Source organism: Chiloscyllium plagiosum, unplaced genomic scaffold, assembly GCF_037043375.1.
Source record: "Chiloscyllium plagiosum isolate Xiang-an unplaced genomic scaffold, Cpla_swu_hap1 HiC_scaffold_10, whole genome shotgun sequence".
NCBI lineage: Eukaryota > Metazoa > Chordata > Chondrichthyes > Orectolobiformes > Hemiscylliidae > Chiloscyllium > Chiloscyllium plagiosum.
In genome coordinates this window covers 31,042,244-31,059,890 of record NW_028270148.1, presented here as the reverse complement: position 1 = coordinate 31,059,890, position 17,647 = coordinate 31,042,244, and the positions used below count along the sequence as shown (strand labels likewise).

General features: G+C 42.9%; 2 protein-coding genes across 2 annotated transcripts in view; one reads left to right on the top strand and one right to left on the bottom strand.

Moving 5' to 3' along the window:
- The window catches only part of LOC122552709 (ALK tyrosine kinase receptor-like), a 1,076,775-nt gene that overhangs the window by 26,145 nt on the left and 1,032,983 nt on the right, over window positions 1–17,647 (bottom strand). The window contains exon 24 of the mRNA XM_087991243.1: window positions 409–506. Within this exon, the coding sequence (XP_087847369.1) occupies window positions 409–506 (98 nt within the window). The remainder of the gene's footprint in view (window positions 1–408; window positions 507–17,647) is intronic.
- LOC122552711 (CAP-Gly domain-containing linker protein 4-like) overlaps window positions 1–17,647 on the top strand; it is a 433,681-nt gene that overhangs the window by 323,589 nt on the left and 92,445 nt on the right. The window lies entirely within an intron of this gene.

Here is a 17,647-nt window from a genome sequence, read left to right as displayed (position 1 = left end):
TCTCAAAGCAACTTTTTCATCAGATTAATTTCTAATTTGTTAAAGCGAACTTTTGAGTAATCATTGTTTGTTTCATCCTGTTTTAGCAACAACCAAACCATTGTAAAAATAAACATGTGACTGCAATAATATGAAATAGTGCAACCACATCCACTTATTACATTTATTAAAGAGATTTTCATCTGAACCATCCTTGACTGATTTTATCATGAGGTGAAAGTGGAATGTGGTAAATCCTAATAATTTCTTGTATTTTTGTTTGACCAGCTTAAAGCAGTAGTGCCAATAAATATAAACAATATCATGCCTTGTTTAAAAAAACACAAATTCAACAATCAAGATTATTAAAAAGGGTGTACCATTTGATACTCTCCAAACATGCCACTTGCTAAGATTGTGCCTACTAACCGGTGGATAAAGTGATTCTCCTCCAGATACTGACAACCGCGAGCAATGTCACGAGCCACATTCAGTAAATCCAACATGCTGAGAGTTGATGGTTGCCCCTGAAATATTGAAAGATCACAAAACATTAATGAACAGTTAGCAAGAATTCTACTGCTGATGAGCTGCTTACCTAAAAACAGCAGGTCAAATAATTTACATTTATTTTTGTGTCTCAAGCTCAACTATCTTTTATGCAGCTAGTCTTGTGAGGAATTGTTTATTTTCACAAAACTGATAGGAATCCTATAAGGTCACAAGACTCATAATATCCAAGGAGCACACTCATTTCTAGTCGTTTTAAGCCACTCCTGATAGAATTGATTAGAGTGTGCCAAAGGGGCTGAGATTTTTGGACCCGATATATTCAAGTCAGAAACATTTACAGTGTCCAGTTGTGGAGGGTGCTGTTCTGACTGCAATAATCCAATACTGAGGAAGAGAAAGGGGGAGCTCCCTCACTGTAAACTGGGCTGTAGTTCCCTAGGGTTGAGAACTAACAGTTTTGGAAATGCTTTTCTGATCAAAAAGTTGCTTCATTCAAATAATAGTTGTCGGAAGGGACTTCCTACATGCTATTTCTTAATGTTCTGGATTTCAGAATGCTAGATGTCAAAAGACTACTCTTGGATAGAATGATTCTGACGCAGTTGTGACTAGATGGAAAGTCAGGATAAGGAAACAGAAATAGTGACCATTTAAATTTTTCTTGCTGATCACTGGGTTCTCAAAAGCCTTTGTGCCAATTGATAAATTATAAATCCCCCCTACCACCTCTTCTGCCAGGACCATTACTGACAACAAGGGGTTCTTCACTGGCAATCTTCCTCTCCAGGATATTTGGAAAAGGAGGATCAACAAAGATTGCCAGGCTGTGCAAAGAATTGTCTGTATACACCTGCAAACTGATCTTAACAGTGTGCATGAGTAAATGGGGTGTCTCCTCTGTCCAAAGGTAGTATGAGTGGCTGATCTGCTGTCATGAATAACAGATGTGAATTCTTGACGCTTTCCAATAAACAACCAAAATACATTAAAGCTGCTTCATGAAAAAAGGCATGCTCGAGTGATCATCAACCAGTGGCTGCACCTGACAGGATGCCATCAACAATATCCATATGGCCTGGCACACCAAGCTGGCAATGATCACATTAGAGAGTCAAATATACGATTGTGTCATATGTTGAAAGGAAACAGCATAAGGACAGCACATCATTAGTATCACCAGGGTCCTGAATTTAGATAGGCTCTTTAACGTTGAAAAATGTCTCAAGGAAATGCTAAGTGGTGCAATCAGAGTTAACTTGCACAGCCATGGGAAGAGATAAAAGGTAGGATGTTCAAAGGCTTCATCAAAGGGGTTTATTTGGTAGGCTTTCCTAATGGAATTGTGAGAAGTGGAGAAATAGAGGTGTTTTTTGGGGGGGAGGCGAATTAAAAATTGATGAATCTTGGTATTGAAGGCACAGTGACCTGTGTTAAGGACGGAGGGAATGTGCAACAAGGCAGAGTCAGGGCTTCTTTCCGATGTGTTACAATTCTGACGTTTTGATGTGGTGCAATAGCGTTGCATCGAGATGCTTTTCCTGTAGCACCTTGTGCAGTACCTTCATTTTACTAACCACCAAACAAGTGATCATATACTTGGTTGCTCTCTTACCTAAAGCCGTGTACATGCATATTCTGCACTTTTTCAAAGGCTAATAGAATTTTTGCCCTGCTACCATTCCTTCTAACAAAATATCACTTGTATGCAATGTTTTATTCCACTTCTCACGTGCACGCTGCAGCTGGCCAAATCTGATGTCAGAAAATTGAATGCAAACAGCACATTTCAATTTGAGCCTGTCGAAAACCCATCATCAACCATTTGGAATTAAACCACATTTGCAGCTGCAAATCTAAACCAAAGAGTTGATATCTGAGGAATTAATCTTCTTTTCCTCAGATCTGCTAACTTATTTTCTTATCCATATAAATCTCAACCAGATTAGCGTTTATCAAGGCTGTAAGAAAATCCTTAGCAAGACATTTTATTTTGCCTGAGTTCAGTTAAAGTTTTGAGCATCAAAGCTAAATTCGGAGCTCAGCAAAATACAAGCATGAAGTCTATTAGCACTTCCTAATTTTTTTTCAATTTCTTCCAATAAATGACAAGAATGTGTATTCACATGTCGTCGGGACATTCTGAGTGTTTCGCAGTCATTTACATTTTTACTTCACATTACTCGAGGAAGAAAATATTGGAGATGCATTTCTATCAAAATTCTCCTGCTTTTTTGTTGTGACTTCAGTAAAAGAGTCTCTAAATTCTGCGAAATGATAAAATACCACTTTTCTGAGCATTCCTCAGTCAATCTACAAGGATAGGCAGATCAGCCATCAATTTTCACCTTTGTAACCTTTAGTGATGTTAGTGGACAGCTTTCTCAAATAGTTAATTTCTTAATGGTGAAGAGGACAGAGAGGAGGCTTTCCTGTCCAACTTAAGGGATTTACCTGCTTGCCACTTTGGATTTTTACTTCCAGTGTCAGGCCTGTCTCAGCAGTGTCCATGTCTCTTGATGCTGCTGAGGATTCTACAGTTGTGTTGTGCCAGGAGCATTGGGGACCTATCCACTGAGTTTAACAGAGCGGACAACACATAGGAAAGCAATGAGGAGGCACTTTCCAATAAAATTACCACTCCTGGTTTAGCTCTCAACAAATGCAGGCTCCAGACCCCCATTGGGTTAGGATGCTGAGGGTCTCAAAGCCCATAGGAAAATTCTGTCATAAGTTTTGCTTACCTCCTTGGTATGATATTTCTCAAAAAAAATTCAAGAAAATTGATCAAGTAGGATCTTCCCCTTCTAAAGTGAGAATAGTTTGTAATTTAGAGACATAGAGTCATACAGCATAGAAACAGGCCCGTTGGCCCACCATATCTATACTAGTCAACAATAACGAAACTACACCAATCCCACCCATATGCACCTAGTCCACAGCCAACTGTGCCCCAGTGTTTTAAGTTAACAGATTACTGCCAGACAAGCGAATACTCCTCAAATTCACTCCTTCTGATGGACTGCATTAGTTTATTAGGTATTGATAATGGGCATGTTAATTCTGTTAGGAGAAAGTTAGGACTGCAGATGCTGGAGATCAGAGCTTAAAAATGTGTTGCTGGAAAAGCGCAGCAGGTCAGGCAGCATCCAAGGAGAAGGAGAATCGACGTTTCAGGCATAAGCCCTTCTTCTGTTGTTCCTTACATCAGTTTTGTCAACTTTCTTCAACTGGTTAATATGTTAGCTTGGGAGTGTTCTCAGGTCTGTAGAATTTCAGACCAATGACCAGCCTCTGGTCAGTGCCCCAGTTGTGATCAACAAAATCATTGCAGACCAAAGACTGATTGTTTACATTTTTTAAGGAGCATTCAGTTTCTTAGCTCAATCTGTCTTATGTGAGGTCACTTTTATATTACAGCTTTTCCAAGTTGGAGAAGGTGAAAAAGGACCTTAGTAATACTTTCAGAATTATTTTGACTGTACTGACACCAAATTAATATTCATAACTTATTCTTTCTCAATAGCATCATTGAATAGTTCCATGAGTTTTTGCCTATACTTTTCAAATATTTGGCATTTTCACGTGATGGATCATTATTGCACATTTTTCCAAGGACTGTGATTCTTAAATGACAGATGAAAGAAACTGATGAACGAAAAGCTGTTACCAAGTGCGTCAATACAGAATTAGACACTTTGAGATGTATGCTTGTGAAAACTGAAAGACCTGCTTTGGAATGACATCGTTCCCCAATGCATTAAGTCATAATAGAAGATAAGAGAAGCACAAATACTTCTCCTTTCATCTCTGTGCCTCTGTTATGTCTGTATTTTTCAATCTGTGACTCTGGCAGAATTTACTGTTCTCCCCCATCGTAAGCTTGGTAGCAAGTGAGCCACTTAATTGGCAGAAAGTTGGCAGGAGGAGATCCTACCAGTTTCACATGTATGCCCCAATTTGCTTCAGAACAGGAAGGCTTGTGAATAGCCTTGCCAACCTGCTAGTTAATGTCCACTTGAGGGGTTCATCCCACTATCGCTGGCATTCAGCAGACAAGCAGAAGACTTAATATTTCAGGAAGCCTGATAAACCTTGTTGGGTTCCCAGGAGGCCCCTCATTCAAGGCATTCAGTTCCTGACTGAGGGGCAGACCTCTCAGAGTTACCCCACCTGCCTTATTGTTGACACCCTGCTCCCAAGATACCCGTTTCCCTATTATTAACCTGCATCAGAGTCGATCAGGGGATCCTGAGATGTGTATAATACTGGTAGCAGCCACCACCTCCTGATAGCGCTACCAAATAATGAAGAGGAGTCAGCATCTCAGAGGACAGGAGTCATAGAGTCATAAGTCTGCCCTCAGGATCCTTGTTCATGGGGAAGCCTCCTGTTACCCAGTTGATTGCCTAATTGGCACTAATGCTGTGGGCTTTTACAAAAAGAGGTAACATAGGTTCTACAATCAGCAAGCAAAACCCCTGTGGCCTACATTAAATTCCATCCTATGATTCAAAATCCAGCATGTTATACATTTAAACATCCCATGGTGCTTCACAAGAGTGTTCCAAGCAAAATTGACACTGAACTGTAAAAAGAGATGTCAGGATAGCTGGCCAAAAACAGAGTTAAGTTTTAAGGAGCATTTTGAAGGAAGGAAGAGTACAAGAAAAGCTGAGACATATGGGAAGAGAATTCTAGAGAGTAGGGCCAAGGCAACTGAAGGCACAGTCACCAAAAGTAGACTGACTAATGTTGTGCAAGAGGCCAGCATTGGAGGAATGGAGAGGACTGGCGAAAAGCAAAAGGACAGGAAGAGGTCTGGCCACGTATTTGATATTGTGTTTTTGACGAGCAACAGACACCTCAAAGTACAGTACAGCCAATGATTTGTAGTCACTAGTTACATGTAGAAAAAGAACAATGATGGTTTTAAAGTTAAGGCATTACTTGACTGAGCACCAATGTGAGTCTGCAAGCATAGGGGTGATGGTGAATAGGACATGGAACAAATTAGGATATGGACAGCAGCGTTTTGGATTGGTTTGAGTTTACAGAGAGTGGTAAATGGGAATTCAGCCAGGCAGAGAGTGACTGAAGTGGGTTAGAGATTCATGGTGTCATAGATAGGAGATAGGCAGTCTCTTATCCGATATGGGATCCGAATGTCATCTTAAGGTCAACTAAAACATCAAGGTTGCAAAGAGTTTGATTCTGTCTCAAACACTAGCCAGAGAGAGGGTTGGAATGGATGACTGGGTAACTGAATTAGTGCAAGGTACTAAAAGCATTGGTTTCAGTCTTTTCAGTATTTGGTTGAAGAATATTTTACCTCATTCAAACTTGGATATTAAAAATCATTGTGAGAAATCAGAGATTCTGGAGGGTCAGGAGATGTGGTGATAAGGTAAAGTTGTTTACTGTCATGTGGAATCTGATATTATCCTTCAGGATGTTGTAGCTGAAGGACAGCATCTAGATTAGAAGTAGGAGGTGACCAACAATGGATCCTTAGAAGATTCCAGAGGTAACATTGCTGTAGGGGAATTAAAGACATTGTACATGTACCTGTGACACAAAAAAGTCAACTAATGCAGCTCTTATTGTTTGTGTTAGTGCTTGCTTAGTTCCAGAAACATAAAATTCGAAACCCTGATATAGCTGACTACTCTACTCCTTGGGAAGTCAATAGGTCAGTTACAGTCACATTGTCCTCTTCGCTGTTACAACAATTTCAAACTTCAGCTTTCTTAGAATTGTTTCCGTAAATGCTACTTTCTTAGTAAAGCAAAGGTCATTTCAACATGATATATAGTATACTGAAATTTATCCAATTTAGCTCAATGTTCCCTGAGGAAATGGGACTCAAAGTGCCACAGTATGAACCTTTGAAAATAACGAAGAGGATTCAATGTCTTTTTTCATGCTTAATTTGGTGTTTTTAATAGCAGCCATTTCTCTTGTCAATGCCACCTAATGGGCCCATGAACAATGGAGCTTGATGTTTCCAATCTCACTTTGATAGAAGTCCGTCTGGTATCCCATAGAGCATAACAAGGTTTGGTAATGATTCCAGCATTTTGAATCGAGTTGCTTGTTCAATTGTCACACATTGTTCTCACAAAATTTAAAACATTGTTCGCAGTTAGCTGCAAGCATAAGAGCCAGGGGACACAGATTTAAAGTTTTAGACAAGATTGAGAGGGTTAACGTGAGGAGAAAAACTTTTGCACATCTAACTGCACTGATCAAGAGCTTGCTGACTATGAGGCTGGAGGAAGTGGAAACAATTACAAACCGCAAGAGGACATTGGCAAGGTCCTTGATGGATCTAAACTTTCAGGGGATAGAGTAGGAGAATAGAATTGATTGGATTGCTTTCTGGAGAGTCAACACACACTTGTGGGTTAAATAGCTGCCTTCTATTCTCTAAATGGTGCAATGAGGAGAGTGTTATGCATGCAATGGGGTATTAGCCAGCGTCTGCATAGCCAATGAAATTGCTATGTTGCTTCTTTACCAGAGGGTCAACTGTATCTTGAGCCACTCAGGTACTTAACAGATGAGCACGTGGCCTTCTTCCATGATCACAGTGCTGAAGTTTCACACATTGAGAACCGCTGGCCAATTAGATGCTGGCAACACTTCTGCTCTGCAGCACCATCAGATGGCTATCAGCATCCAGCCCACCCCAACCCCCATTCCACCATTTCTAATGCCAGCTCCCTCATGCAGGCACTGAGTATCTTTGGATCAAGGATCACCCCTCCCCCAGGAGCCCATGGGCAAACACAGCAGAAATTGCTTGTCCTGCTCCCTGTACAGCCAATGCCCTCCAAGCCCTACACTTCAGTAGCTGGGTTAACACCAGCAATGGCAATACAAAGCTCTTAAGTGGGCACTCTTTGTTTACTTGGGTCAGCAATAGGGCGGCAAGGTGGCTCAGTGGTTAGCACTGCTGCCTCACAGCACCAGGGACCCGGGTTCGATTTCAGCCTCGGGTGACTGTCTGTGTGGTGTTTGCACACTCTCCTTGTGTCTGCGTGGGTTTCCTTAGGGTTCTCCAGTTTCCTCTCACAAGTTGTGCAGGTTTGGTGAATCGGCCATGCTAAATTGCCCACAATGTCCAGGGGATGTGTAGGTTAGGTGCATTAGTTGAAATGTAGAGTAACATGGTCAGGGATATTCTTTGGAGAGTCGATGTGGAGTTGTTGGGCCAAATGGACTGTTTCCATACAGTAAGGATTCTATGTATTCCATGAATGTCTCCATTGGCAGCAGAATGGAAAGATTGTTCACATGCCTACCTGCCATGAATCTAGATCAGAGTGGTGCTGGAAAAGCACAGCAGGTCAGGCAGCATCCGGGGAGCAGGAAAATTGAAGTTTCGGGCAAAAGCCCTTCATCAGGAATAGAGGCAGGGTGACCTATCACCTCCACCCCCACCCCTTTCACCTATTGTACTCTATGCTACTTTCTCCCCACCTCCATCCCCCTCTCATTTATCTCTCCACTCTGCAGGCACCCTGCCTCTGGTGAAGGGCTTTTGCCTGAAATGTCGATTTTCCTGCTTCTCGGATGCTGCCTGACCTGCTGTGCTTTTCCACTCTAATATGGACTCTGGTTTCCAGCATCTACCGTCCTTGTTTTTACCTGCTATGAGTTAATTCAGGTGAAAGTGAGAAAGTGGTGTGGTACCAATCCACTCACCCTTCCCTGGTTAAAAGCTCCTGTTGCAACTAAACTCACCACAGGAGAGGGCATAAAATTCTGCTCTGTGAAATTTAAACTAGCATCTTAAAATATCATTTTGTGAAACAGCCACACAAAAAATGTCCTTGTACTTACTAGACTTCATCTGTATTAGAAATTCCTCAAAAATAAATAGGAATGGTCAAAACAGACCAAAACAAAATGCATTTTTTAAGCTGGATGCTCATAAACAGCAGGGAGTGAACAGATTTATTAAACTATATATTGATTTCAAGATTTGATAGAAACCAATTTTTCTGACACAATTGGTTATCTAAAGTTATAAATAAATATTGACTATTCCAATTATTTTACAAAATCCTTAAGAAACTTTTAATACAGTGGTGAATCTCACTATCCCCTGCAGATCCAGATATAATAGTTGAATACAAACTGAAAGCTTTATTTTTTTTAATTCAGGAAGAAGACTGCTAGCTTCTCAGATGACCAGTGCTTTTTTTAACTGTGACAATCTCATTTTCATTACAGTTCTCTGTTTTTACCCCCATTTCCAATGTCGTGTGCTCTTACAATATCCTTCTGGCCTCTGTAAGTTTTCCCCTCACGGCTGGCCATCTGACAAGGTTGGAATGTAATTAGAATATTGGCCCACATACAGTTTTAAGTGTCATTGGTTGGCCTCACTTGAAAGCGCAAACAGGAAGACAAGATGAAAGGTAGACCATAAATGATAAGAAAAGGAAGAGGAATAGGCAGTTCGGCCCCTTGAGGCCCTCCACTGTTTGATAGGATTTGATCTGACATTCCTCACAGCCACTTTTTTACCTTTTCCCCACAACCCCTGATTCCCCTATTGGTCAAGAATCTATCTACCTTAGCCTTCAATGTACTCGAGGACCCTGTCCCATGGCTCTTTGTGGCAAGGAATTCTGAAGATTCACAATCCTCCGAGAGAAGAAATTCCACCTTTCCTCAGTCTTAAAATAGTGCCCCTTTATTCTGAGACTTTCCCTCTGGTCCGAGACTCTCCCATCAGGGGAAACATTCTTATTTTAAACTCTGGTGAGTAGAGTCCCAACCTGTTTAACCGTTGCTCATAAGACAATCCCTGCAAACCAGGGATCATCCAGTGAATCTTCTTTGATCTGCCTCTGATGAAGTGATATCTTTTCTCAAATAAAGGGACCAAAACTGCTCACAGTCCTCCAGATGTTGTCTCACCAGCACCTCGTCCAATTGCAGTAAGACTTCCCTACTCTTACATTCCAACCCCCTTGAAATAAGGGCCAACATTTCATGATTACCTGCTGCACCTGTGCGCTAGCTTTTTGTGTTTCAGGCACAAGTCACCCAAGCTCCCTCGGGGAATCAAAGGTCTGGAGAGAGGGCATGAAAATAGTCATAAGGAGTATCGAGTCAGGCATGATCCTATTTAGTGGTGGGGCAGGCTCGACGTGCCAAATGGCTTACTCTTGTTCCTATTTCTTATGGTCTTAAGTACATTTACATTGTAGCTTGCTGCAGTTTTCTCCATTTAAACAATTCTCTGTTATTTTGTTCTCCTTTGCAAAATGAACAACTTCACATGTTCTCATACTACACTCCTTTTGCCAACATTTTTCCCACTTACTTAACCTATCAATATCTCTCTGTACCCTCTTGCAAATTGTCTTTCCACCTATTTTTGGGTCATCTGCAAACCTGGTGGCAGTACATTGGCTTTCTTCCTCAAAGTCATGAATATATTGTAAACAGTTGTGGCCTCAGCACTGATCATCCCTGGTTACAGGGCGCCAACCTGAACAAGAACCACTTGCCTCCTGTTGCTGTTTCGAGCCGAAGAGTCAATTCTCCATCCATGCCAATACACTGCCCACAGCACCATGGGCATTTATTTCTTGCAGGATCAGGAGTCAAATGACAAAGATAGAAATGTCGAAATGATGCAGGGAGTAGATGTGTATAGGAAGGAAAAAGGGGAAAGAGCAAACTAAAGTTGTGGAAAGGGAGAGGATAGTGTCAGAAAGCAAAGTGATGATGGGAAGGATGAAGACAGGGAAGAGTTGAAAAATGGGTTGGAGAGGCTAAAGAGATGCAGAATGGAATCCTGCTCAATACACTGCATTGCTGCCTGAGAAATTCCTGTTGCAGTAAAGAGAGGGGTGGCAGGGTGGAGCGGGGAGGTTGACACTGCAGAAGTCCCTGGGGTGGAAGAGGATGTAGCGGCACAGATTCCCAACACCAGCGTAGAAAGAAGCACTAAACAAAGGGAATTCAAAGGCAGCAGGACTTGCCTTGTCAAGAAGGCTATGGAGGGTAATCTGTAAAAGGGAACTGCAGACCCATTGGAGTAGAAAGTGATTAACAGCTATATATGTGTAAGAATGCAGTGTTTATTGGAATTTAAGTCAGTAGGGGATCGAGTGAGTCCCGAACCAGAGGACACAGTTGAAAAATAAGGGGTAGGCCATTTAGAACAGACCATGACCCCGCCCCCCCATCACCAAACCACCATCTCCCAGACCATACAGAACCTCATCACCTCAGGAGATCTCCCACCCACAGCTTCCAACCTCATAGTCCGGGAACCCCGCACTGCCTGGTTCTACCTCCTTCTCAAAATCCACAAGCCTGACCACCCTGGCCGACCCATTGTCTCAGCATGCTCCTGCCCCACTGAACTCATTTCTACCTACCTCGACACTGTCCTATCCCCCCTAGTCCAGGAACTCCCCACATACATTCGAGACACCACCCACGCCCTCCACCTCCTCCAAGACTTCCGTTTCCCCGGCCCCCAACACGTCATCTTCACCATGGATATCCAATCCCTCTACACCTCCATCCGCCATGACCAGGGCCTCCAAGCCCTCCATTTTTTCCTCTCCCGACGTCCCCAACAGTACCCTTTCAACGACACTCTCATTCGTTTGGCCAAACTGGTCCTCACCCTTAACAATTTCTCCTTCGAATCCTCCCACTTCCTCAAGACCAAAGGGGTAGCCATGGGAACATGTATGGGCCCCAGCTATGCCTGTCTCTTTGTTGGCTACGTAGAACAGTCGATCTTCTGTAATTGCACCGGCACCACTCCCCACCTCTTCCTCCGCTACATTGATGACTGCATTGGCGCCACCTTGTGCTCCCATGAGGAGGTTGAGCAATTTATCAACTTCACCAACACATTCCACCCTGACCTTAAATTTACGTAGACCATCTCTGACACCTCCCTCCCCTTCCTGGACCTCTCCATCTCCATTAATGATGACCGACTTGACACTGACATTTTTTATAAACCCACCGACTCCCACAGCTACCTGGATTACACCTCTTCCCACCCTACCTCTTGCAAAAATGCCATCCCGTATTCCCAATTCCTCCACCTCTGCTGTATCTGCTCCCAGGAGGACCAGTTCTACCACAGAACACACCAGATGGCCTCCTTCTTTAGAGACTGCAATTTCCCTTCCCACGTGGTTAAAGATGCCCTCCAACGCATCTCGTCCACATCCCTCACCTCCGCCCTCAGCCCCCACCCCTCCAACCCCTCCAGGACAGAACGCCCCTGGTGCTCACCTTCCACCCTACCAACCTTCGCATAAACCAAATCATCCGCCGACATTTCCGCCGCCTCCAAACAGACCCCACCACCAGGGATATATGTCTCTCCCCACCCCTTTCCACCTTCCGCAAAGACCGTTCCCTCCGTGACTACCTGGTCAGGTCCACGCCCCCCTACAACCCACCCTCCCATCCTGGCACCTTCCCCTGCCACCGCAGGAATTGCAAAACCTGCGCCCACAACTCCTCCCTCACCTCCATCCAAGGCCCTAAAGGAGCCTTCCACATCCATCAAAGTTTTACCTGCACATCCACTAATATCATCTATTGTATCCGTTGCTCCCGATGCGGTCTCCTCTACATTGGGGAGACTGGACGCCTCCTAGCAGAGAGCTTTAGGGAACATCTCCGGGACACCCGCACAAATCAACCACACCACCCTGTGGCCCAACTTTTCAACTCCCCCTCCCACTCTGCCGAGGACATGGAGGTCCTGGGCCTCCTTCACCGCCGCTCCCTCACCACCAGTCGCCTTGAGGAAGAACGCCTCATCTTCTGCCTCAGAACACTTCAACCCCAGGGCATCAATGTGGACTTCAGCAGTTTCCTCATTTCCCCTTCCCCCACCTCACCCTAGTTCCAAACTTCCAGCTCAGCACTGACCCCATGGCGTCCTACCTGCCTATCTTCTTTTCCACCTATCCACTCCACCCTCCTCCTTGACCTATCACCTTCATCCCCTCCCCCACTCACCTATTGTACTCTATGCTACTTTCTCCCCACCCCCACCCTCCTCTAGCTTATCTCTCCACTCTTCAGGCTCTCTGCCTTTATTCCTGATGAAGGGCTTTTGCTCAAAACGTCGATTTTACTGCTCCTCAGATGCTGCCTGAACTGCTGTGCTCTTCCAGCACCTGGTTTCTGGTTTCCAGCATCTGCAGTCATTGTTTTTACCTTGAGGAGAAACTTCTTCACCCAGAGAGTGGTGGGTGTATGGAATGCTCTGCCCCAGAAGGCTGTGGAGGCCAAGTCTCTGGATACTTTCAAGAAAGAGTTGGATAGAGCTCTTAAGGATAGTGGAATCAAGGGTTATGGGGATAAGGCAGGGACAGGATACTGATTGAGGATGATCAGCCATGATCATAATGAATGGTGGTGCTGGCTCAAAGGGCAGAATGGCCTACTTCTGCACCTATTGTGTATTGAGTGGCTAGCCTCATAATGGAGGTACAGGTAGGTCTGGGGAAGGGATAAATGCTCAATGCTTTTCTGCTGAATGTGTGGGAGCAGTTTTGATTTGATCTGTGGAGTCCATGACTTAACAACTCACTGGGTGATAGTGGTAAGTCGTTCACATGGGGTATTGCTGCGGGTGGGGAATGGGTGGAAATTGGCATTGATTCCTGCCAGGGAGGCTATTGCTTTGCTGTCAATTCCACAGAGGCAGCAATCTTACCACAGCTGATCTTAGGACTTCTCTCGAAGTTATTTGCTTGCTACTTCCCTTACTTTTTGTCAATTAATCTTCCATCATGTTTGTGGTTCATACTTTTCTGTTTTGTTTTGTTGGGAGTGGTATGGGTGCGAGAGTGGGGTGGGGGCTTCTCCAACTGTTGGCGGAGATGATGAGGGTTGGAGTCTTGCTCGGTTGGAATGGTACAGGGAAACTTGTTTAACACATGGACAGGCATTGGAAAACTTGCTTGCAGGTGAAAATCATGTTCAAAGCATGATAATTAAGGCGGACTGTTTTCAATGCCCTTTCTACCTTCACTTGGCGATTGATGTTATTAAATTGTTTCTGACCTTTTTTAACTTCTTTTCTCTTCTACATTACTGAACAGTGATCTGCTTGATGATGCTTGTTCTGATGCCTGACTGCCATCCTATTTTTTCAGTCCTACATTGATCTTGATTACAGATTACCATGTGAACATTGGATTATCTCTCCACTCAGTAATCAGATTTTCATCAGAATTTCAATGTCATACTTTCAAGGATGTTGGAAAAGAGATGGGCAGATATTTGTGCTGCTTCATTTGAGCACCTGATATGTCCTCGAGTTTTGTGTTTTGAACTGTCACTCTGCTCTCTTATTTTTCGTGCTGCTAAAGCACTGTCAGCTCTATGAATGGCAACATATCAGTCTTTGCCTAATATATGTTTCTCTTGGAATCTCACTTAAACCCTTTCATCTTGTTTGCTCCATGTTTGAATCCTCTACCTAAAACATACTGATATTGCTAACGTTGAGTATTTTTGATACTGAAATGTGATTTCTACAACTCACTTGAATGTACTTTAAATTTCTGATGTTTCCACATTGATAGAAGGAGATGAAATGTGAAATATCACAAATAAAGCCAAGAGTAAACCACATAGCCTACATAAGCCTATCAGTGCTCTTTATTTCTCCCATCCATTCTTAAGTTTAGGAGAGATTTTTCTGCAGTTTGACTTGGCACGATTTCTCTTGACTGAATCTCGGGCACACAGCATTGTGTTCACAGACCCATTGTGTCCATGCCAGTCAACTTCTGACTGCACTAATCCAATTTTCCAGCACTTGGCCCATACCGCTGGAAGCAAGGACAATGCAAGTGAATATCTAAAATCTACTTAAATGTTATGAGCATCTCTCACTCAATCACCCTTTCAGGCAGAGATCACTGGTCTACCACTCTCTGTTTGAAATCAAGTTCTTTTTAACTCTCCTTTAACCCTCTTGCCTTGAAACAATGCCTCCTGGTTACTGATGACTGTACCAATAGAAACAGTACTTTCCTATATGCTCTATTTATGCCCTTCATAATCTTACACAGTTTATATCAGGACACCTCTCAGCTTTGCTGCTCCAAAGAACATAGCCCCAGTCCATCCAATCATCCCTCAGAGCTGAGATTCTCCAGTCCAGAGTGCACCCTGATAAATCTCCTCTGCACCCTCTCTAGTTCAAACACATATTCCTAGAACATGTTGATTCATAACTGCGTGCTATACTCCAGTTGTGGCTTATAAGCATTTCTTATAGTTCCAGCATACTCTCGTGGTTCTTGTATTCTAAGGCAAATCAAAGCAAATATTCCAGATGCCTTCTTAAACCTCTTACCTACCTGCCTGACTACTATAAGGGATATGTGGACATGCACACTAAGATCCCTCTGATCTTCAGTGCTTCCCAGGTTCTACCATTCATAGTATAATCCTTTGCCTTATTAGTTCTCCTTTAGTGCATTACCTCACACTTTTCCACTCAATCATCTTTAAATTGTAAGGCCGTTTTGTCCAATATTGAGTATTAGATGAGTTGAAATTTCTTCCTACTAAATTCTGTATGTGATGACACTATGGCTTTGAGAAGTATGTTTTGTCCTTTTTTTTGAAGAGGCTTTCAGCCATAGGGACAGAGCTGTCTCCTCCAAGCCAATAAAGGAAACAGCCTGGGAGGCCGTGGGTTTTTCTTTAAATTGGAACAATAGAAGCAGCATGAATGGGTGGAGTCAGGCTCACACAGAACCAGGGTTTTAGTTTAGCTTTCAGTAGTTGCTAGGGTCTTGAAAATGGATGTGGAAACTGTTTTTCCTCTCTCTGTTATAGCTAAAAGCTGGAGTTCTCTGCTGCCAGAATCACATGTGAAACAATCTGTTTTACTGAATTTGCCTTTGCCAAGAGTGTGTTTATGGGATGTTATTACATTGGAACAGTTTGCTGTTTAGAAGTTAAATCATCTGTTATTTTTTATTAGTTTTCCAATGTTAACTAATTACAATTCTTCTTTCTCTTGTTTGTATTTTAACTTTTCGGTAAGAATAATGTGTGTTTTGCTTAAAACCTGATTAGTGTAACTATCAAATAACATCTGGAACACAGCACCTTAAACTTGTCCTGAAACATGGAAAAGTTAGGGTCTAGGCTACCTCCTTGATATATTTGAAAGGGATTTGGTCTGGTGCATAATAAAGTTTCTTCACAAGTTTTGTTCTCTAACTACTGACTCCACCCTGATACTTGGCATATTCCTGATGCTGAATCAGACTGTTTATAACCTTGGTATCATATTTGTTCTCAAGGTTAGCCTCCCACTATATATCTGCACTTTCAATAAAAATATCCAATTCTTTACGACCTCTGTAAAATTGCCCAACACTGTTCAAGTTTCAAGTCATCTGCTTATCAGCTGCTGAAGTCCTTGTTAATATGTTTGTTATCTTTGAATTTTAATACTTTGATGCACTTCTGATCTTAACCATTCTACTTTCTGTAAACATGAAGCCATCCAAAACTCGGCTGCCCAAGTAGTATCTCACACCTAGCCAACACTGAGGGGTGATGGGTGAATCATCAAATTCCAAAACTGTTGAAATGTTTTCACCATCAGCACATCTGACTTCAGTTGCCCCAGTCCTAAGCTCTGAAATTCCCTCCTTACATTTCTCTGCCTCGCTACCTCTCTTTCCTCTTTTGATATGCTGAAGCCAAATGTAGCTTAGTTTTAAAATGCACTTATTAACACACCAGTGAAGCTCTCCTTGACATTTTACATTGTTAAGACATTGTTTGGAGAAATGAATTTGTACATGGTGTACTAAGTGGCCTGCCAGTGTCATGTGGTCTCTATATCTGCAGTATACTGCTTTTAAGTTAAAGTAATAACCATTGAACACATTACTTGAAACATGATGCCAGAAGTGTGAAGCTGAGGTCAAGTGAATGTTCAAAGTTGCAAGACAGCAAGCTGCTGTAAAACAAAAACTGCGAAGATGAGTTAAAATCAAAGTCTGCAACCTTGGATTACAGGATGAGTCAGAATGGCTGTGTGTTTTCCACTCCCTACTGCCATGTAAATAAATGAGACATGAGACAGAGAATTAGAATTTGCTACAGACTCAGTAGAAACACTGTAAAATAGCTACAGAATTCATTGAAAGAACTGAGCAAATATGAGTAGCAACCCTGGTATTAGTGCCAGGGAAAGAGTGCCACGGCTGTATTGTAGCATATGCCTCAGCTGCAGAGCACTGAACCCAGAAGAGATTCTGAAGGCATTAAAGATACATTTTAAATCCTCCACTAATGTTACTTTGAACACTATGTGTTCAACATCAAAGTAGAAGGAGAAAGAGAGACTACTAAACAGAATGTGATAGCACTCACCTCGAGGTAAATTCCATGAGTTTAGACAACTTAAACAAGTAGGTTAGACCAGGGAAACCCAGTGGATGTGGTCTACCTAGACTTTCAAAAGGCCTTTGATAAGGTGCCACACGGGAGGCTGCTGAGCAAGGTAAGGGCCCATGGTGTTCGAGGTGAGCTGCTGGGATGGATTGAGGATTGGCTGTCTAACAGAAGGCAGAGAGTTGGGATAAAAGGTTCTTTTTCAGAATGGCAGCCGGTGACGAGCGGTGTCCCGCAGGGTTCGGTGCTGGGGCCACAGCTGTTCGCATTATATATTAATGATTTGGATGAGGGAACCGGGGGCATTCTAGCGAAGTTTGCCGATGATACGAAGTTAGGTGGACAGGCAGGTAGTACTGAGGAAGTGGGGAGGCTACAGAAGGATCTAGACAGGTTGGGAGAGTGGTCCAGGAAATGGCTGATGGAATTTAACGTGAGCAAGTGCGAGGTCTTGCACTTTGGCAAAAAGAATAAAAGCATAGACTACTTTCTAAATGGTGAGAAAATTAATAAAGCCAAAGCACAAAGGGATCTGGGAGTGCTAGTCGAGGATTCTCTAAAGGTAAACATGCAGGTTGAGTCCGTGATTAAGAAAGCGAATGTAATGTTGTCTCTTATCTCAAGAGGGTTGGAATATAAAAGCAGAGATGTACTACTAAGACTTTATAAAGCTCTGGTTAGGCCCCATTTGGAGTACTGTGTCCAGTTT